General features: G+C 35.7%; 5 protein-coding genes across 28 annotated transcripts in view; 2 read left to right on the top strand and 3 right to left on the bottom strand.

The window, feature by feature from the left end:
- Positions 1-1,168: 1,168 nt before the first annotated feature.
- On the top strand, positions 1,169-5,701 carry mio (GATOR complex protein mio). 4 transcript variants are annotated; one of them, XM_031993424.2, is made up of 16 exons: positions 1,172-1,394; positions 1,513-1,781; positions 1,878-2,075; positions 2,138-2,437; positions 2,532-2,759; positions 2,836-2,997; positions 3,072-3,253; positions 3,313-3,446; positions 3,563-3,673; positions 3,730-4,093; positions 4,151-4,289; positions 4,365-4,503; positions 4,584-4,791; positions 4,886-5,097; positions 5,174-5,246; positions 5,305-5,701. In XM_031993424.2, exons 2-16 carry the CDS (start codon positions 1,661-1,663, stop codon positions 5,308-5,310), a joined length of 2,577 nt encoding a protein of 858 aa, XP_031849284.1. In that variant the 5' UTR covers positions 1,172-1,394; positions 1,513-1,660; the 3' UTR covers positions 5,311-5,701. The 4 variants fall into 4 exon arrangements, with proteins under 4 accessions (XP_031849285.1, XP_031849281.1, XP_031849284.1 ...); XM_031993421.2 differs by having other exon boundaries at positions 1,171-1,394; positions 5,174-5,310; XM_076366659.1 differs by lacking the exon at positions 1,172-1,394 and having other exon boundaries at positions 1,406-1,781; positions 5,174-5,310.
- LOC116434758 (replication protein A 14 kDa subunit) lies at positions 5,005-6,490 on the bottom strand. Of its 3 annotated transcripts, none has more exons than XR_012998392.1 (4): positions 6,180-6,490; positions 5,651-5,837; positions 5,363-5,577; positions 5,005-5,266 (listed from the first exon to the last, which is right to left on the bottom strand). XR_012998392.1 is itself a non-coding variant. In XM_076366715.1 (4 exons), exons 1-3 carry the CDS (start codon positions 6,258-6,260, stop codon positions 5,489-5,491), a joined length of 357 nt encoding a protein of 118 aa, XP_076222830.1. In that variant the 5' UTR covers positions 6,261-6,490; the 3' UTR covers positions 5,005-5,266; positions 5,457-5,488. The 3 variants fall into 3 exon arrangements, 2 of the variants coding, with proteins under 2 accessions (XP_076222830.1, XP_031849307.1); XM_076366715.1 differs by having other exon boundaries at positions 5,457-5,577; XM_031993447.2 differs by having other exon boundaries at positions 5,453-5,577; positions 6,180-6,489.
- A 1,066-nt stretch (positions 6,491-7,556) lies between these two features.
- On the bottom strand, positions 7,557-8,890 carry LOC116434739 (protein Loquacious-like). Its single transcript, XM_031993403.2, has 2 exons — positions 8,406-8,890; positions 7,557-8,328 (listed from the first exon to the last, which is right to left on the bottom strand). Exons 1-2 carry the CDS (start codon positions 8,706-8,708, stop codon positions 7,663-7,665), a joined length of 969 nt encoding a protein of 322 aa, XP_031849263.1. The 5' UTR covers positions 8,709-8,890; the 3' UTR covers positions 7,557-7,662.
- Positions 8,891-9,143: 253 nt separating this feature from the next.
- Positions 9,144-14,070, top strand: Pli (E3 ubiquitin-protein ligase pellino). Of its 5 annotated transcripts, none has more exons than XM_076366668.1 (8): positions 9,144-9,327; positions 11,227-11,384; positions 11,937-12,119; positions 12,208-12,439; positions 12,524-12,724; positions 12,806-13,093; positions 13,172-13,503; positions 13,596-13,953. In XM_076366668.1, exons 2-8 carry the CDS (start codon positions 11,350-11,352, stop codon positions 13,720-13,722), a joined length of 1,398 nt encoding a protein of 465 aa, XP_076222783.1. In that variant the 5' UTR covers positions 9,144-9,327; positions 11,227-11,349; the 3' UTR covers positions 13,723-13,953. The 5 variants fall into 5 exon arrangements, with proteins under 5 accessions (XP_076222783.1, XP_031849258.1, XP_031849261.1 ...); XM_031993398.2 differs by having other exon boundaries at positions 11,206-11,384; XM_076366670.1 differs by having other exon boundaries at positions 9,179-9,327; positions 11,206-11,384; positions 13,172-13,293; positions 13,596-14,070.
- Positions 14,071-18,417, bottom strand: part of LOC116434763 (putative RNA-binding protein Alsin2) — a 6,593-nt gene continuing 2,246 nt past the window's right edge. For 2 of the 15 annotated variants that reach the window (XM_031993455.2, XM_031993456.2), the window contains 3 exons: positions 15,982-16,080; positions 15,080-15,813; positions 14,071-14,987 (listed from right to left, as the gene is read on the bottom strand). In XM_031993455.2, the coding sequence (XP_031849315.1) occupies positions 14,909-14,987; positions 15,080-15,813; positions 15,982-16,080 (912 nt within the window). In that variant the 3' untranslated portion in view covers positions 14,071-14,908. Of the gene's footprint in view, positions 14,988-15,079; positions 15,814-15,981; positions 16,081-16,622; positions 18,111-18,417 lie in introns of all 15 variants that reach the window. The other 13 variants (XM_076366706.1, XM_076366705.1, XM_076366707.1 and 10 more) reach the window with 13 other exon arrangements.

Here is an 18,417-nt window from a genome sequence, read left to right as displayed (position 1 = left end):
TAAATATTTACCTGTAAAACATTAAGAACTTTTAATGTTGTTCACACACTGTCCGTTTCGCATTACTAGAGTCGCAACACTGTAAAGTAATTGAAGATGAATGACGTTTAATTTGCAATTTGTTTATTAGTTACTTGTTGTAATGTGCAAATTTACTTATTTACAATATGTAAATTTGTACAATCGATACGGAAAGGAATTTGTCTACAATTCTACAATTAAAATATCTTTATCTGAAGGTATATTTCATTTAAAGTTATTCGAATGTATTGCCTCGTAAATTGGATGTAATCTTCGTTACGCGAGATTCGAAGGATTCGTTGAGTTTGATTTTTGTTAATTAAATTAAATTGTAAATTGAAAGATTATCGAATGTACATGCAAGTACTTGAAACCCTCATTTGTTTTGCCAGTCTGCGTTGTATTTCTAGAAGAAAGAACACAATTAAATGCAAAACATTGAGTCTGTGAATGAAATAGACTTCAATAGACTGACTGCATGGTTCATGAAATTTTCTGAAAAGACTTGAACCTCTATGAGGTGCATTTATTTATGCAAAAATATAGGAAGGATAGCTTGATATTATATTTACAGTTTTACACAATATATTTATTTTACAATATATGTATGTAAATGTATTAAGCATTCAAATTTTACGGGATGATTATGGTTTAAAAAGATGTTTATTAGCGCTAGTTTATTAGATAATAAATAACATCCTGTGCAACTTTCACTTTTCATATTTTTCTACTATTGAAATTTATTGTGCCTTCTCAGTAATCACATATTAACGAACTGAAATTACTATTCTAATAGAATTCTTTGAAGCAATTTTACCAGTATGCATAGATTCAACCATATTTCATCCTATAAATATTTGTATGTTATGATGTTACAAAATATTTTCAAGTATTTATATTGGAGTTATAACTATGTCATAAAGAGTAAATCGTTTTTTATGTAATTTCACGCACTATAGTCGATCATTCGACCATATGTCTATAGTTGCTTTTTAATAAAATGTATTTTACATATATTATACAAAATGTTTCATGTGTCTTTTGCACTAAATATTTAAACAAATTAATTATGTATAACTGGTTTATAAATCAATAGAATTGTACGAAATATATGTTAATTGCCATGTCCCATTACTTCACCTATTGCACAAAATTTAATAAATGTACAAAAGTAATCATTTTAATGGAACCGAAAGTAGTGTATCTTCCTTTTTCAATTATAAAACAGAAAGGATTCTGTAAATGTTACTTACAAACGAGAAAGTAGTTCAACGGAAAAAGTTACATTGCATCATTATTTTTAAACACCGTGTATACGAATCGGATATACATACTTAGATGCAATTTTCTAACAACCAATTAAATATTTGAACGTAAAGTAACTTCTATTATTATTACAGTTGATTAGCATGCTAGTAAATTTATCGTTAATTTTTCGCAAAATAATTAACACAAACGAATGGCGTATGAAATTGAAATAAAATTTTTCAGTAAGACGGTGAGGTTTATGTGAGGTTACCTGTCAATTTGATGAGGAATAGATATCGGTGGAGTCTTCGTATAATGTTTTTCTTATTCGAGATTAAAGACAGAAATGCATTATACTGATATTAGTAAAATTATGTAAAGCTAGAACAAAATGGGTAGCATTAAACTTGATGTGCAATGGTCCCCTATCCATGCAAATAAATTCATTACTTGGGGTTCAGAGATTTGTCTATACGAAGTTACACAAATAAAAGATAATATTAGGCAACAATGTGAGTATATATTATTCAAAGTCATATACATCTGTTTTTAGTAATAAAATCATTAGGGAAAGAAATTATTATTCTTATATATTTTCCTCCTCGTAGGTACAAAGATTTCTGATTCTACAGTTGCTCATTTACTTGCTACAAATACAAATCATCATTATGTTAAATGTGTCGATATATATCCACAGCCGGAACCTGATATTTTGTTGGCTATAGGACAAGCAAATGGAAAAGTTGTATTAACTACGTTTGGCGCGACAGTGTTTGACTCGCAAGGTTTTACAGGAAAAGAATTAGGTAAATTGTTTCTTATACAATTGTAAGGTACATATGTTTCTTCTATTAAATAATTGTTGCAGTTCCAAAACATGCAAGGCAATGCAACGCTGTTGCATGGAATCCTATAGACACAAACTTAATTGTATCCGGTTTAGATAAACATAGTAAGGAACATTCAATTTTGTTATGGGATATAAATAAAGGATTGCAAACTTCTGAAAGAGTACATCATCATTCTATGGTACAAGCTGATTCTATAAGACCTATTGCAGAAGTTAGTGTTTCTGAAACTATACATTCTGTTGCTTGGTTCAAACATGAACAAAAATGTATGGTAGTTGGTGCAAACAATAAGCAATTAAAAATTATTGACTTTAGAGGTATTAAATAATAGAATTTATTTTACATTTATTCTACACATGTAATTTATTAATTTTGTTCTTTCTTTCTTTCTTTCTTTCTTTCTTGTATTAGATTCTGCAAAAGTAATAAATACAGCAGCGACCAAAGCAGTTTATAATGTGTCTGTTAATCCATACAATAATTATCATTTAGTCTCCAGTGTGGACAATCAAATAACAATTTGGGATACTCGATGTTTTGAAAAACCTGTTTTAACTTTATTGCAAGGTAGACAAGTTACTAAGGTTCTATGGTGTCCGACTAGACACAATCTTCTGGGAGTTTTACAAAAAGATTCAGGTAGAACGAGTTTAGAAATATTTTTAAATAAATTGACAATGCCAATGCTACAGATTTCATATTATCTCGATTGTAGCGACACTGCATTTATTTGACATTCAACATTGTGGAATCGGTGGAGGAGAAGACACAGAGCCCGGAGCATTAGAAAGAACTGTTGCTCCTCCCTGGCACAATCCCATAAGTTTCTCATGGCATCCAACGCATGTATATAGATTACTGGCCATATCGCAACAAGGTTAGATAGTATTATTGTTAAATTGTAAAAACAATTAAACAAAATTTATTGAACATTCTGTGTGGTTTTCAAAGGACTTACAGATTACACAGTTTGTGAGAGGATTACAGTAAACTGGTCCACAAGATCTCACCTCGCATGGAATCATGCTTCTAAATCGTTTAAATACATATGTAGTAATGATAGCATTTACAAAGCTTTGGATGATATTTCTATTTTAACTAAAACGCGCGCAGCTTCAGAATATGGATTACTTGTAAGTTGAGGGAATTTTTAATATACCTCGTTCATAAGTTCTCACGTACATGTTTATAGCCAGAGCTGGCTCAAAATGGTGAATTGGCTGAAAATGATACTCTGAAGAACCTATGGCAGTGGTTATACTTAAGTCGTTATTTGGTCGAAGATGGCACTATACTTAGTCAGGATAACAAACATCCGGGTGTTAGGTAAATGAAAGATTTATTTGAAAAATTATGTTTCCAATACATATATTTTCCAATATATATATATATATATATATGTATATTATATATGTATATTAATGTTCAATAATATTACATAGAACAGTTTTAAAATTGGATGGTCAACAAGGGACTAATGGTTTCTTGAAATCAGAATTGATGTATCGACCTTGGACAGATATAGGATCCAACTACACTGCAAAAATTTACAGGTATAATGACTAGAGTGTATTGAAATTCATATGAAGTATTATATACCACATTGCAGGTCTCTGGACAGAGATAAAGGATTACTTTTGTGCGGCTGGAGGTTTGATAAAGATACAAATACCCTCTATGATAATTTGTTCTTAGAAAGGTTGGAAAGAGACGGGGAATACCCAAGAGCAGCTGCGATAGCTGTGTTTAATTTATGCTTGCGACAAGCTATAGAAATTTTAAATCGCGGAGCAAGTAAAATGTCGATGTCAGCAAACTTAAATATTGTTGCTATGGCCTTATCAGGATTCTCTGAAGATAGAAATAGTATGTGGAGAGAGTCATGCTTGAAATGCAGATCTCAACTTTCAGATCCTTATTTGAGAGCAACTTTTGCTTTTCTAACAGCGGACGATTCTTATGAAAATGTTTTAGTAAGTAAATGTAAATTGTTTGTATTAAGGAGAATAATCCCATATTCGCTTTTGTAGAATGAAAATGGCATGGCAGTCGAAGACAGGGTCGCGTTCGCACTTATGTTTTTATCAGACAACAAATTAAATGAATATTTGAAAAGGTTGACTCAAAAGTTGACAGACGAGGGAAATTTATCTGGTTTCCTCTTGACAGGTTCAACCGCCTTGAATTCAGTAGTTCGCAATGTAACTTTTAAGATTCTATAATATATTCTATAATATATTTCAGGTGCAAGTTTGGAAGGTATACAATTGCTAAATCGATATCTAGAAATTACAGGCGACGTTCAAAGTTGTAGTCTCATAGCTATTAGAGCATTTACAGCCAAATTACTTCAAGAAACACAAGTTCAAGTATGGATAACTAGGTATTCAAATTTTCTATGATCCCCGAGGAAATAATTATTAATAAAAATAGAAAATATGATTAATTAAAGTTCAAACATAGCTATAGGAATCTTTTAAACGCGTGGAAAATGTGGACTCAGAGGGCACATTTTGATATTGCGATGCGATCTTCGACAAATGAAAAACCTCCGCAACAAATATATGTTTCTTGTAATTTTTGTGGTAAAAGTATATCTGCATTTATGCAAGGTCTGAGTAGAGCAAGAGGACCTTTTGGCAGATTAGGAAGTACGCCTAACAAATTAAAGGTAATATATTTTCTTTTCAATATTCAATATAGGTAACTATACCACTGTTTCGAGGGTTTCTACTTTTCATATTTTTCCTTTTTTTCTTTCATAGATGTCTTCATGTCCAAATTGTCGAAAACCGTTACCAAGATGTGCAATATGTTTGATGCATATGGGTACCGTAAGCGGATTACAAATGACTACATCTGGTGTTAATAGAAACGACGAATGTGATAACAAATTAACGGAGTTTAATAATTGGTTCACATGGTGTCAATCGTGTAGGCATGGTGGTCATGCTGATCACATTACGCATTGGTTTCGGTAATATATACAAATCACATCTGCAGCTTTCTCAACATTTTCGTATCTGAACTAATTTGTTATCCTTTTAAAACAGGCAACATTCTGAGTGTCCAGTAACATCTTGTACTTGCAGATGTTTCTCCTTGGATGCATCGTGTAAAGTAGGAGTAAGGATCACGTAAACATTCTAAAAATATTAAACAGCATTTACATTATCTGTTTCAGTTTTAGGATATTATTTCGAAAGATTTAATAAATTAAGCTTAATACACGAAAGAAATACCGGTTAATATTATCCATACAACACGATCATTTACATTGATTACGAAAGAAGAATTCATGAGTAACGATGTGTGTAAGAACTATTACATACATACAAGAAGTTTACAAAATGTATATTAATAATGATTTATATTCCTGTGACGTCTTCTAACATCATCCATTTTTCTGGTCCCAATACATTCAATGTAACCATAAATTCATTGTACTGAGTAGTGTCTGTAGTAAAACCTTTTCTTTGTTACAATTTTACAATAAGAATGATAAAAGGAAAAGAACTGTTGTAACTTACCAAATTTCTCTGTCATACTTGGTGGTAATAATATATAGTTGCTACATGCCATTGTGGACTTTGAGTTTAACGTACCATGAAGTTCTACGTATCCTTCAGCATTTCCATCGATAGGTTCTGGTAAAGTTACATTAACTGATACACCATCGGTTGTCCTTAATTCCATATTCCTACCGTTTGAGGACTTCTACAATTAACGTTCAGCATGTAAAGGCATGGAAAATGAAACATTATACTCTAGTTCATTATTATTGTTATTATTAAGACGTTGAATAACATGGGGGTCACCGGTGACCCCCGGCCAAGTCGAATAATTATGATTCAGTCAATTAAACGATGATTACTTGCGAACATTTTTACATTATAGACAATGCTACCTAATGCTGCGATATTTGGATAAGATAAACGTGCAATAATAATAAAACGATTCAGTGAAATAATTTGATGATCATAGCTGTTTCATTTTGTGTATTTTGCTACGTAAAATCGTGCGGCATTCAACGTGTTAATATCATCTTATATATCTTACTTTCCCGATAGTTCCAAGTAATATTACTTGTTCTCCAACATTTTGTGCTAAACGCCGCCCGTCAATACGTTTCTTCAACATTTTGCGGATTGTGCATTAATGTGCAAGGCCCTCGTACCGAGTAACGCGGGAAAACAGATATACAGGGTGTCATAGCAACAAAAAATGTATTCGCCTGGTACTGTGTATCATGCAACTAAATTTGCTGTATTACCAAATACTTCGGACGATAGTAAAATTATTTGTGTGGTAAAGAAAACCGCGAATAAATATTTTAAACAAATACCTACATAGATGACAACTGTGAAACTTGTAAATAAGTATGACTACGATTAATCTAGTGACTTGTAGTATTTATTTTAGCTCAGAGGTGTCTCTCTAATTTACTCCCCTCACGCTAGCAACTGGAAACCGTGTGTATGCGAGCAGTTCTATCTAGGGTTCAAACAAACACTGGTGAAATACCTAGGGACTGCCCCGTTTTTTCGAATGTGGATGCGGTAATCGAGAGTCTATAAGTGTTCGTAGATATCATATATGTTATCAGAAAACATAGACTCTGTTGCGTCGTTAAATTTCTTTAGGAGGGTTATTGACGACACCTTCTGCGAGGCACATTGGAGCCCTGAATATTTTTTACCATAGCAGAAATAAAAGCCCAAGGAACAATTACTTCAATAATTTAGTCGTATTTGCTTCGGCACGTTTTGCCAGTTTTGTAGATTTACCATAACTTTAACTTACATCTGTTTGCCAGAAGTCGAGGCGATCCTTGGTTTTATTACTCGCTTTGGTCAGTGTCAAAAACGTTCAAGACCCTTGCGTGGGTCACCCGGGGGCTGCAATCGGTAACCCCCTCCAGGATCACCGGTTGAGTCCCACTCGGACAAAGTTTGTACTCCCCTACCAAAAAAGGTTTATAAAAGCCCACGCAAGGTACAGAGACGAGACACACAAGAAATTTTTTGAAAAAGACACAAGACGGAACATAGACGTCGTTGTATACTCTCGCCGCTGACGATTATTATTGAACTAAGCAAAAATAAACACTAAAGTATTCTTCACTGAAGTAATTAGATACAGTCCACTTTCCAAACAGTTCGCACAAAGTTAAGTCGGCGTGCGACGTACGGGTTTCCCTATAAGATTTTCGAATAGAAAACGCGTACACAACAGACTCGTTGTTACGTTTACTGTAATCTTTTTATGTATAATACACTGAAATGTTTTAAAATTCATACCGTACCAATATATTTTGTTCTGCACTATAATTATTCCATAGTTGAATGAAAAGAAAAATTAGGTATCAACGGAAAGTAAAGTCGAATTCAAGTACCGAGTCAACTCGTTCCCACAGACAATAACTAAACAATTAAATAAATTACATAATTATAATAGCTTTATTTATTAAATATATTAATCATTCTCAATAAAATTTTGTTAACAAATAAATTTTTATAGTATTTATACATCATTTAACACATCATTTCATATAAAGAGCGATACATTCAAGAATTTTAAATACAGCTTTCTCTTTTGCTTTTTCCATGTTGTTGCTTAAACCAATTTGAATCAATACAGGTGTAGTTGTTAACTTAAGTCCAACTATACTCTTATCACTATTATTTGATTTAAATTCAATCATTCTTACAGTTGCTTTCATAATGTCCTGAATAACTTTTATTGTACTGTTTATATTGATGTGATCTTCTTTCATTTCATGTGAAAACATTAAATAATGTTTTTGATTTTCTGAAATGTTACTACACAATTTAGCAAACATAACATGGTAATATTGGATTTTCAAAGAATCATTTGTCCCAATTGACAGTTCCTTTATTTTACAGTAAGCATCCAAAATATCTTTGTCTTGTTGTGCAGCATCAGATTCTAGGTCATTTATCGTAAGATTCTTATATTCTATTTGTAGCTTGTCCACAGAATCGATGTCTATTGGTTTATTTTTTGATAAATGTTCCAATAGTTTTTTAGCTGCCTTTTGTTTGGCAATCTTTTTTGTGCTCGCAGATTCTTCGCTATGTTCGGATGCAACGGTACAACGTATTTCAAATACAGGTCGATGATGCGGCCCAGTAGTTCCAAAATGCTCGTAACAGGGATCCGGTAAATTCATTTTTTGACAATGTTCCTAAAATATAATTATACTTGAATATAATTTTCTAACAATAATATTTTAATATAAACGATGCTTCAGGATGTATTTACTTGTAAAAGCCCAACATAATTATTTAATGTATCATCCGACGAATCCGACGTATTAAGTTCTCTTGAGTTCTCTGTAGGACTTTCAGTTTTCAAAGACAACAATCGTATCATTTCCTTTGCAGCATTTTGCTTAGCTTCTTTCTTAGTGGTCCCATCACCTTTTGCTACATACTCACTCCATTTAACTTGAAATACAAATTTGGTTTGATGAGTTCCAGCCATGCAAATCTCTGTGTACACTGGTAAAGGAACATTGCATTTTGCAACGGTTTCTTGTAAAATAGATATTGGAGTTTTATCCATGTTGGTAGATTAAAATAAAAAATTAATGCTCAATCATCACACCACAATTGTACAGTGTTAACGGTAGCGATTTATATTCTGTCACAAAGTAACGTATATCGTATTACGAGAATTGATAACTCTCTAGTGGTAGACATCGGAGACAGCGACGCGGAGAAATTTTTCAAACGTTGGTATCTGCCGAGGGTTCCGCTCGTCGCGTATCCTTCAGCGTGGATCGTCTCGATACGTATAGTTTATGCGAGACACACACAAATAATCGGTGCATCAAGCGATTATCGATAGAATAAATCGGTGTTTCGTTTGGCTGTGAATTTTTTCTCTCGGCTCTCGTCGCGGTGTGTCGATTTTCTGTGCTGTTTAATTAGTGGCCGGGTTCCCTGTGCGCGTCGCGATCATGCATAATAGGATCGTCAGCGCGAGACTGGCGGAGCATCGTACAACCTAGTAACGGTGTAATTTAGAAATGGAAAATTAAATTAAAGTCAAACAGAGTGGACAAATGATTTTTGTACACCGTTAGGTTCGTGGTCAACGATCAAAACGGGTGGCCGTTGTCGCGTATCTCGAACGTACAGCGATACCGTTTTTTGAACGCAGAGCTCAGCATGGTGATACGGTAAATAAATCCATCGATTCTAAGTACCTAGGTTAATTAATGTTGCTTGCGCATTGCGACTCCCCCGCGGTGTCTTCTTCGCCTCGGACCGTCCGATAAGGTTTTTCATTCTGCCGGTTCATTTTTCCGATCATTTTCGGTTCACTGATCAACAATATCCGTGTGCGTGTGTGCATGCGCGACAAGCGTGCATGTATATGTATAACGCATTATGCATATGCACACATTATATATATATATATATATATATATATATATATATATATATATGTGTGTGTGTGTGTGTGTGTGTGTGTGTGTGTGTGCATACTGTGTGGCGTGTATACATATATGTACATATATAATATAATGTACATGTAATATATAATATATCAGTTTAATGTAGTAAAATGCATTTGATCAAACTAAACTAGATCACGATAGTATCCGTACCCGAAAACATACTTTAATTTCTTCAACTATGGACAACTTGTTTTTTCTTTTTCATTTTCCACAATGTACACGCGACGGTGTATTATTGTCGAATACTATTGAATATTTCTTTCTGTCAAGCATAATGATAGGATGAGGTAAATCTTGCTTGTCAACAGACATATTCGAACGTATTTAATGACCTGAATATTATATATCAATTTCAGTAGTTACTAATCTGTAGGAATAATTGCGTGTGTACATTTTTCATTTAGCTTAGTGCATGCATCGACGAAATTACAATTGCTTTACTTTGCTTAAGTTAATTTGCAGAGTAAAATCTTAGTGCATTATGAAGGACGAAAAGGTTCCATTCGCATGTGATAATCTACAAAATATTGAATTACATTGAAATATTTCATCTAGAAAATTGTCTTTCTTTGTAATAAAATAAATAAATTTTCTTAAGTATCCCATATCAGTGGTAAATACTTTATTTAAGATTTAATGGCAAGCAATAAATACTTTTCTTCGTTCACTAAAAAAGTCTTATTATTTTCTCCAGAAGTGATAAACGTTACGTAGCAATAAATAAGTTGGAAGTATTTAGATTAGTATGTGGATTCCTTTCAATGACAGGGAAAGCGAATTTATAATGTTCTTGGATCGTACGATACTTGGTAAGATTATTTTATTTTATTTGATATGCTGCAGTAAGTTGTGGTAATGTATTGTCTGTAAAAATCTTGAACGTATTTAAATGTACAGCATGGTTGCTTAAATAAATGTTAATGGAAAGATTTTGCACGTATCATATTTATTGTATAGTTACCGCTCAAGTAATCATTACCTTGTAGACCACGATATGATCAATTGGTGCAATGTTTTGATAAGAATGAATACCTGGATAAGATAAAGAATCAGCTGTTCAATTATTGTATATATATACTATATTAAATATTATATTAAATATAAGCATTTAAATTTAATGGAATATCATTTGTATCGATTCGAAGAAGGTACAAAATACCGTATGCCAAAGTGTTGAAAGAATTAATATGATTATATTAATTTTTTGTTTTATATCGAACAACATTAATCATAATTGTCAGAATGCTGCAGTCGTACCTCCAATTGTATTCATGTAATATATAGGAACAGACAGTTATTTCTATGAAAGAATATTAACAATGCAATATTATATTCGTACGCAAACATATGAAAACAGTTTTATTATGTATCGTCTATGAACAGTTTATTTATGACTATATTTTATCGTCTTGATAATTAGGTGACTAATCGAGATGTTTCTTTCCTATTCACCTAGAAACATGGAAACATGGAAACATGGAAACATGGAAACATGGAAACATGGAAACATGGAAACATGAAAACATGAAAATAGGAACACATCAAAACATATGATAGTTTAGACATGATCGTTACACTGAATGTTTCTTATTACAGATTGTAATTACCAATTTGCAGCTTCCCGCGTTGCACTTGCTCACATTTGCTCAGCCGCGTGAAGATACTAAACACTGTCTGTCCTTATGAGTATCTTTTGAAGTACCGTGGAAGTAGTAATCTGTAAATTTTACTCAAAGGAGGATGCCAGTAACTAAACGTATTCCATGCCCCTCGCGGTAAGTAAGTGGTTTACGTATTACATACTATAGGCCAAAACCCAGAAAAATCTATATAGATAGATGGCTAGCGTTACGTATTATACATTTACAATATTCTGTTGAAAAAGTAGTAGATCGTACAGTGGAGATTATTTTATTTACTTTAACGTATCTATTTATCTTTTGTATAAATTGAAAAATAATTTACTACTTTTTATACTTTATTGTATAACGACTACATTTTATGGCTTACAAGAACCATGTTACTGACATCCACCTTTTTAGTTAAAATAAATAGGACAGTTTATTTAACCGAAGTTTTAAATATAATTTTATCCCGCGATACGTACAACGAATATACACCGGTATAGTGAATTTTTAAGATAAATAATTCTAAAGCAAAGAAATGCGAATCTAGATACTTCCATTAACTAGTGTAAAGAATAGATGGTTTTCTAAGCGTAGAGAGTAAATATTTAGACGAAAGAGATATAAAATAAGGCTAATTATGAAATTTGCGCGAAACCGTTATAAATGGTTGTATAGAAAATGTATCTTTACGTTTTTCAGATCTGACGGTGGTAGCAGTGAAAGCCCATTACTTGTGGAAGAAGGAGAAACAGTCGGTGCCCCTCATAGTCCACGAAGTAAACATAATCATAGCCATTCACATGCCAATCCCCATAGGTCGCACAGTTATCGCCATGAGAAACCGAAACAGTTAATAAAATACGGAGAATTAGTTATTTTAGGGTAAGAAATTGCTAGTGTACAGCTACCGAGTCCAAATAATTCGACGCATTTCGATAGAGACGTTAAGAAAGAAATCCAACTTGTTTAGATACAATGGATTTCTCCCTCCAGGAGATAGAGGAAGGCGAAGAAGTAAGTTTGTTCTGTTTAAGAGGCCTGTACCGAACGGCGTGAAACGCAGCAAACACTATATCGTAAAAACACCTCACAGTTCGCAAGCTATTCTTAACACGAAACAGCATTCAATATCATATACCTTATCCCGAACGCAAGCTGTTATCGTGGAATACACCGAAGATGAGGGAACCGATATGTTTCAGGTGTGCATAGAGGGTAGAATATAGATCTTCCGAACTGCTCGAAAATATACGGTATTTCTGTTCTCGTTTATTTCCGCATCGCAGGTCGGACGTTCCTCCGAATCTCCGATCGACTTCGTAGTTATGGACACGTGCGCGGGAGGCAACGATGGAACGAACGAGGGACGCGTTGCCCAGAGCACGATTAGCAGGTTTGCCTGTCGGATTTTAGCCGACCGAGCGGATTCGAGAATCGCGAGAATATATGCGGCAGGTTTCGATAGTTCGAGGAATATCTTCTTAGGGGTCAGTCGGCTTACATTAACAGCTCGCGGTGACCGTTTCCACTGCTGTCGTGACTGCTATTGTACGAATTGATGATCGCAGGAAAAAGCTACCAAGTGGCAAGAGAATCGCGAGATCGATGGACTGACGACGAACGGCGTACTGATAATGCACCCGCGGGGTCAGTTTTGCGGCGGGGAGGCTCAGTGCGGTTTCTGGAGGGAAGTGAGCGTGGGCGGCGGAGTTTTCTCGTTAAGGGAGAGTCGAAGCGCCCAGCAGAAGGGGAACGTCGTGGAAGACGAGAACAACATTTTACAAGATGGGACGCTGATCGACCTCTGCGGTGCTACGTTGCTCTGGAGATCGGCCGAAGGGCTCGCAAAGTCTCCGGTAAATCCTCAAACTGTACAGCTTTTTCCCCTCGAAGGTGTTGTCTGCCGACGATCTTATTGTGCACGATTCTTCTAGACGAAGCACGACTTGGAGGAGTTAGTCGACGCCATAAACGCCGGGAGGCCGCAATGCCCGGTCGGTCTGAACACCTTAGTTATACCACGCAAAGCAGCTGCGGACTCCACCCAACAGCAACCGTATGTTTATTTGAAGTGCGGACACGTACAAGGCCACCATGATTGGGGTCAGGAAAAAGACAAAGCCACGAGAAGATGTCCGATGTGTTTAGTAGCTGGTTCGGTAGTCAAACTTTCTATGGGGATAGAGCCCGCATTTTACGTTGATTGTGGCCCACCTACTTACGCATTTAGACCCTGTGGACATATGGCTACGGAGAAAACTGTTAAGTCAGTAACACTTGCGCCTTGCCAGTTGCCTAATCAGATCAGGATATTCTTTTGGATTCGTCACCCCTTAGTTTTTCTTTCTTTTATTGCAGATATTGGGAAAAAGTAGCGATACCACATGGTACAAATGGTTATATTGCAATTTGCCCGTTTTGCGCGGTTCCGCTTGAAGGAACCCCAGGATACGTGAAACTCATTTTCCAAGATAACGTAGATTAAGGTTCGTTTACGTATGGTCGTGAGTATGTGTAGAAACCATTAACTTCTTATAAAGTGCAAGAATTATTAAAATTAATAAAATGTAAATAATCTTAATACAAGTATATAAACAAACTTCTGTTTCTCTTCCTCGATATGAATTTAAGAAAAATTTTCTATGTACAAATAGCTCCACACGGTAATTATTAAGTAAATGGCTCTTGAAATAAACATCCCTTCTTATACAGTATTATTCATATATATGTATATATATATATATATACGCATATACGTGTGTGTGTATATATATATATGTATGTTACTCTTTCAATGTACCGTCGAATTAGTAGTTTAAGTTAAAAATGTACATTTCCAAAAAAAGCAAGTTTATTTTATACCTTTATAAAAATCTGCCTTCTTTTTGTAAACTAGTAAGAAAAGCATTGTTATCGTTATTTGTATTTATTTTCTAATTATTCATATCAGTTTCGTACCTATTAATTTTTAAATAAAACAATTTCTCCATTCAAAGACTTGCTCCTTTACGGTTTTTCTTTTTTAATTATGTATAACTAATACATATTTGCATAATAATATGGTTTTAACAAAAATTACTTAATTAAAGGTATATAATCATCGATCGTATTTTCATTTTTATGCTCATAGATAATAATCGTATAGGTAATCATATTATAAATACGCAACACCTCGAAATATGTAGAATTAGATATGAATCTATTCGTATGTACACGAAATAGTAACTAGATTTAAAAGCATATTGTATCAAGATCAAATAGAATAAGAAAATCAGTGTACTAACACGTCTAGTAAAATCTAGTAAATTGATCTTGTTCTTACGTTGATACGAATGTGCTTAGCTTTAGATACAATTATTACGAAAGATTGGTGTTCTCTCTCTCTCTCTCTCTCTTTCTCTTTCTCTTTCTCTTTCTCTTTCTCTCTCTCTCTGTCTCTTTCTCCTAGAACAAGTTGCGACCGAGAAATGCTTAAATTCCAGTTTACCTTACGAAACGATACACTTTCGGGGGGGGGGGGGGGGGGGGAAGCAAGTGGAGAAAAGAATTATTATATTCTGTGAGAGCGTGATTCTTCTTTTTACATGTAGTGTGCACCGTGTGTAAGCACGTGAATTTTAATATGGAGAAGAAATGATTGAGCATAATAATTATTCGAATGTCAATTGATTTTATCTTTTCCGATCGTTAGATCCACTACGGCGAGAACGAGATCGACGGCTACGGCTACTGCTGCGCGAACGCTTAGATCTGAAACAATCGAAGCGAATTCGTTAACGTTTTCACCGAGACAACTCTATATGGATGGTACACGTTTCTATCCTCCATTAATCCGAACTAACCTTTTTCCGCGACTGCGACTACGGGATCGTGACTTTCTCCTATCCCTGTCTCTGCGTTCGCGATCGCGATCGCGATCTCTGTCTCTGCGTTCACGATCGCGATCTCTGTCGCGATCCCTGTCGCGGTCCCTGTCGCGATCGCGATCGCGCTCGCGTTCACGATCGCGATCCTTTTCCCTGTAACCCAATCCTCCGCGTCGATCCGATCTATCGCGATCTCTGTCGCGGTCGTCTCTGTCCCTGTCCCTGCGCCTGTCCAGCAACGACTCGCGTTTCTCTTTGCGCCTCTCCTCGACGGTTTTCTGGAGTTCCGCCAGTTTCTCGCGGATCTTGATGAACCCCAGATGCAGCTTCCCACCGAAATGGTCCGCCAGTCGTCTGTCGTTATCGTGAATCCCGAGATAGGCGCTGCAGACCTCGCACACTCTTAACTTTTGTTGCTGGTAACTGGACGCTGGCATGCTATTACGGTACTCCTGCTCGGCCTCGTTCTTCTTCTTTCGCAACTCGTCTATCTCGCCCATCAACTTCATCGACTCCTCCACGAAACCTTCCTCTCCGAGCTGCTCAGCTTTCGCCAGCTTCTTGCCGATCTCTTCCGCGAGAACGTGCACGTTATTCGCTTTCGCCGCGACCTCGGCGCTAAGCTCTTCTTGAGTTTCCGCTAACCGTTGTTTCGCCTGCTCTGTACGGCGGTCGCAGTCGGCGATAAAGTTCTGTAGATGTTCCATGGCCTTTCAACAGATACACACAACCGCTTTGTTACACCGCTTTGGCTCTGTTCCGAGACTACTCGACACGATAATTATTACTAGAGAGAGGAGAGAGAGGAGAGAGAGGAGAGAGAGGAGAGAAAGGAGAGAAAAGAGAGAGAGGAGAGAGACTGAGAGACGAATACTCACGTCGATGTCGTAAAAATGGTCCTTCTTCTTTTGTGCCGCCTCGTAGTCAGCCCGTAGGGCCAAGTCGTGAATCTGGGGGCATTCTCCCAGGTCCATGCGCTGCGATTTACAAATCATACATTAGATTTATGGATTTACCCGCGTAAAGCCTTATTCCTTTTATTTATGTAATCCCTCCCAAGTTCTTCTATCAGATATATATCTTATTGCTTCTTAATTCTTAATTATTCATTATTCATTCTTAATTCTTAATTCTTAATTCGCTGTTTATAATTCACACGTGGCAATTACATAAATAATTTATGAAAGTTAAAAGACCCCTAACTTTCCAGAAAACTATCACCCAAATATATATAATATATAATGTATTATCGTTACAAGAACGTAGAAATGGTTGCTCTTCTGGTAGGCGCCAGAGACGATACAGATAGAAATATATATACATATATATATTTGTACACATACACGCGCACACATACATGTGTGGTTATATATATATTTCTACATACGTACATGTATATGTACATATGCGTGTATCAACCAACGTCTCGATCAAAAAAATTTCTTTTTCTTTTTCTTTTCTTTTTTTGACAAAGTAAAAATGCAATTTTACGGATAAATATTTTGTTATGTTCACTTACAGAGTGGTAACACCTCTCCGCCTGACACGACAATGCGATGGCAATGAAGCTACAATCAGCACACACCTTAAGTTCATATGTTCAATGTCTATGAAACAACTTACAGCCTAATAGTTTATTATACTATTTTAGTTAAGGCTCGAACCGCCTTAAGCGAATCAATTCTAGAGGATTTAGAAAACGAGTTCAATACGTACATCCAATGCTGAAGAAAATTTTTCTAACACAACTGGCACGCTGTACAATTCCGCCTAATACTGTCACAGTCTTTTTCCTCCTTTCTTTCTTTCTTTCTTTCTTTCTTTCTCTCACTCTCTCACTCTCTCACTCTCTCACTCTCTCTCACTCTCTCTCACTCTCTCTCTCTCTCTTCCTCTCTTTCTCTCTCACTTTATTTCTCACTTTATTTTCTGTCACTGCTACATGCCACTTCTCAAGGTTTTTCACGGGCATGTTTTGTTGGTTTGCAAATTGCCAAAATAGTTTCAATTCCAACGGTTTTCTTCGCTGGCTGTCAAACACGCTTGCCCATATCTTTTTCAATGAAACCGACATTGGAAACTGTTCTACGCGTTCAAAGAGAAATCTAGCTGATATTCGGTTAACGAACGTTTAAAGACAAGCCTCCGAGGATTCCCCTAATATTGAATGTTTCTAATGAAAAAAAAAAAAGTGGAGTTCGAACAAATATCATGTTCGGTCTGAAATACTATCGTGATAGAACATACAATAAAATCTTGATCGATTGTCGTTGTTGTTCCTAGGAGTATCGATTATTGCCTCGTGATTCTGAAAATCGGTAAACGCTACGCGGCGATATCTCTTTAAAATCGACTAATCCGAGAGAGAGAGTTCCATGGCAAACGAATGGATCGACGAACGACCAAGCGAAGAGACTTGTCGACGAAACAAGTTGGCAACACGTACAGAATGTCCAAGAGTGAAAGACAAAAGAATGGTTCGGTTCGATTCGAGGTTTCTTAGCAATTCGCATGGTCTTACTTACAGATTACTGCTTCATTTCCTGTACCCGTTACATCTCCCGGGAGGATGAATACATTTCTCACACATACTTTCAAATGTACACCTCATTTCTACCTGCCGTAAACGGCATTATTAGTAAGAGGCGACAATAAGAGATATCGTCGTCTTGAATCAGCACTGGCGCTACTCACCAACATAACAGGCCATTCAGGGGTCTCGGAAATAATATTCGGCACTCAGCCTCGCCACCGTGGTTACCGGTAGAGGGGCTGAGGTGACCGTGTCCGCCTTTATCTCAATCGAATTAACACCTAGTACTTGAATTATGTTAAGGTAATCAAATTGTAGAATTGTAATACGTACGTCCTTTTCGCTTTCAGTACTTACAGTAACGCGCATGTGAGAGCGACAAGACAACACGACATATGAGCGGACAATACTCGCAACAATATTGTACAATGGATCAGATTGGAATTGCTTTTTCCAGAGACTCTGGAAATAGAACTGTAGGTACATTGACATTAGTGAACCTGCGTATAGGTCATTCTCGCGAGTATTTGCCAGAAGTATTTCCTTCTTTTAAATTTCTTTATTCATTTATTTCATCTTTTCTTTTTTCTTTTTCCTTTTTTCTTTTTTCTTTTTTCTTTTTTCTTTTTTTTTTTTTACTCTTCAAAATCTATCACTGAATACATTTTCTTTCATTTCATTTGAATTTAGGTGTTGTCAATTCTAGTGTGAAAACCTACATGAAGAATGTGAAAGGGTGCTTGCTGTCTGTCAACATACTTTATCGTATGCTCGATAGAAC

The sequence above is a fragment of the Nomia melanderi genome, chromosome 4 (genome assembly GCF_051020985.1).
Source record: "Nomia melanderi isolate GNS246 chromosome 4, iyNomMela1, whole genome shotgun sequence".
Classification (NCBI taxonomy): domain Eukaryota; kingdom Metazoa; phylum Arthropoda; class Insecta; order Hymenoptera; family Halictidae; genus Nomia; species Nomia melanderi.
Note: the sequence above shows the minus strand (reverse complement) of the source record. Positions and strands in the feature narration are given on the sequence as shown.

What these genes read in the sequence shown, in the direction of transcription:
- mio (XM_031993421.2), top strand. Translation starts at nt 1,661, where the DNA reads ATGGGTAGCATTAAACTTGATGTGCAATGGTCCCCTATCCATGCAAAT. An exon ending in AGTTTTACAAAAAGATTCAG is followed by an intron (nt 2,760 to 2,835) that starts GTAGAACGAGTT and finishes TCTCGATTGTAG; the next exon opens with CGACACTGCATTTATTTGAC. An exon ending in ATTCTTATGAAAATGTTTTA is followed by an intron (nt 4,094 to 4,150) that starts GTAAGTAAATGT and finishes TCGCTTTTGTAG; the next exon opens with AATGAAAATGGCATGGCAGT.
- LOC116434758 (XM_076366715.1), bottom strand. Translation starts at nt 6,260, where the DNA reads ATGTTGAAGAAACGTATTGACGGGCGGCGTTTAGCACAAAATGTTGGA. An exon ending in TACTTGGAACTATCGGGAAA is followed by an intron (nt 5,838 to 6,179) that starts GTAAGATATATA and finishes CGTTAATTGTAG; the next exon opens with AAGTCCTCAAACGGTAGGAA. An exon ending in AAGTATGACAGAGAAATTTG is followed by an intron (nt 5,578 to 5,650) that starts GTAAGTTACAAC and finishes GTTTTACTACAG; the next exon opens with ACACTACTCAGTACAATGAA.
- LOC116434739 (XM_031993403.2), bottom strand. Translation starts at nt 8,708, where the DNA reads ATGGATAAAACTCCAATATCTATTTTACAAGAAACCGTTGCAAAATGC. An exon ending in ATTATGTTGGGCTTTTACAA is followed by an intron (nt 8,329 to 8,405) that starts GTAAATACATCC and finishes ATTATATTTTAG; the next exon opens with GAACATTGTCAAAAAATGAA.
- Pli (XM_076366668.1), top strand. Translation starts at nt 11,350, where the DNA reads ATGCCAGTAACTAAACGTATTCCATGCCCCTCGCG. An exon ending in GGAGAATTAGTTATTTTAGG is followed by an intron (nt 12,120 to 12,207) that starts GTAAGAAATTGC and finishes CAACTTGTTTAG; the next exon opens with ATACAATGGATTTCTCCCTC. An exon ending in AAGGGCTCGCAAAGTCTCCG is followed by an intron (nt 13,094 to 13,171) that starts GTAAATCCTCAA and finishes CGATTCTTCTAG; the next exon opens with ACGAAGCACGACTTGGAGGA.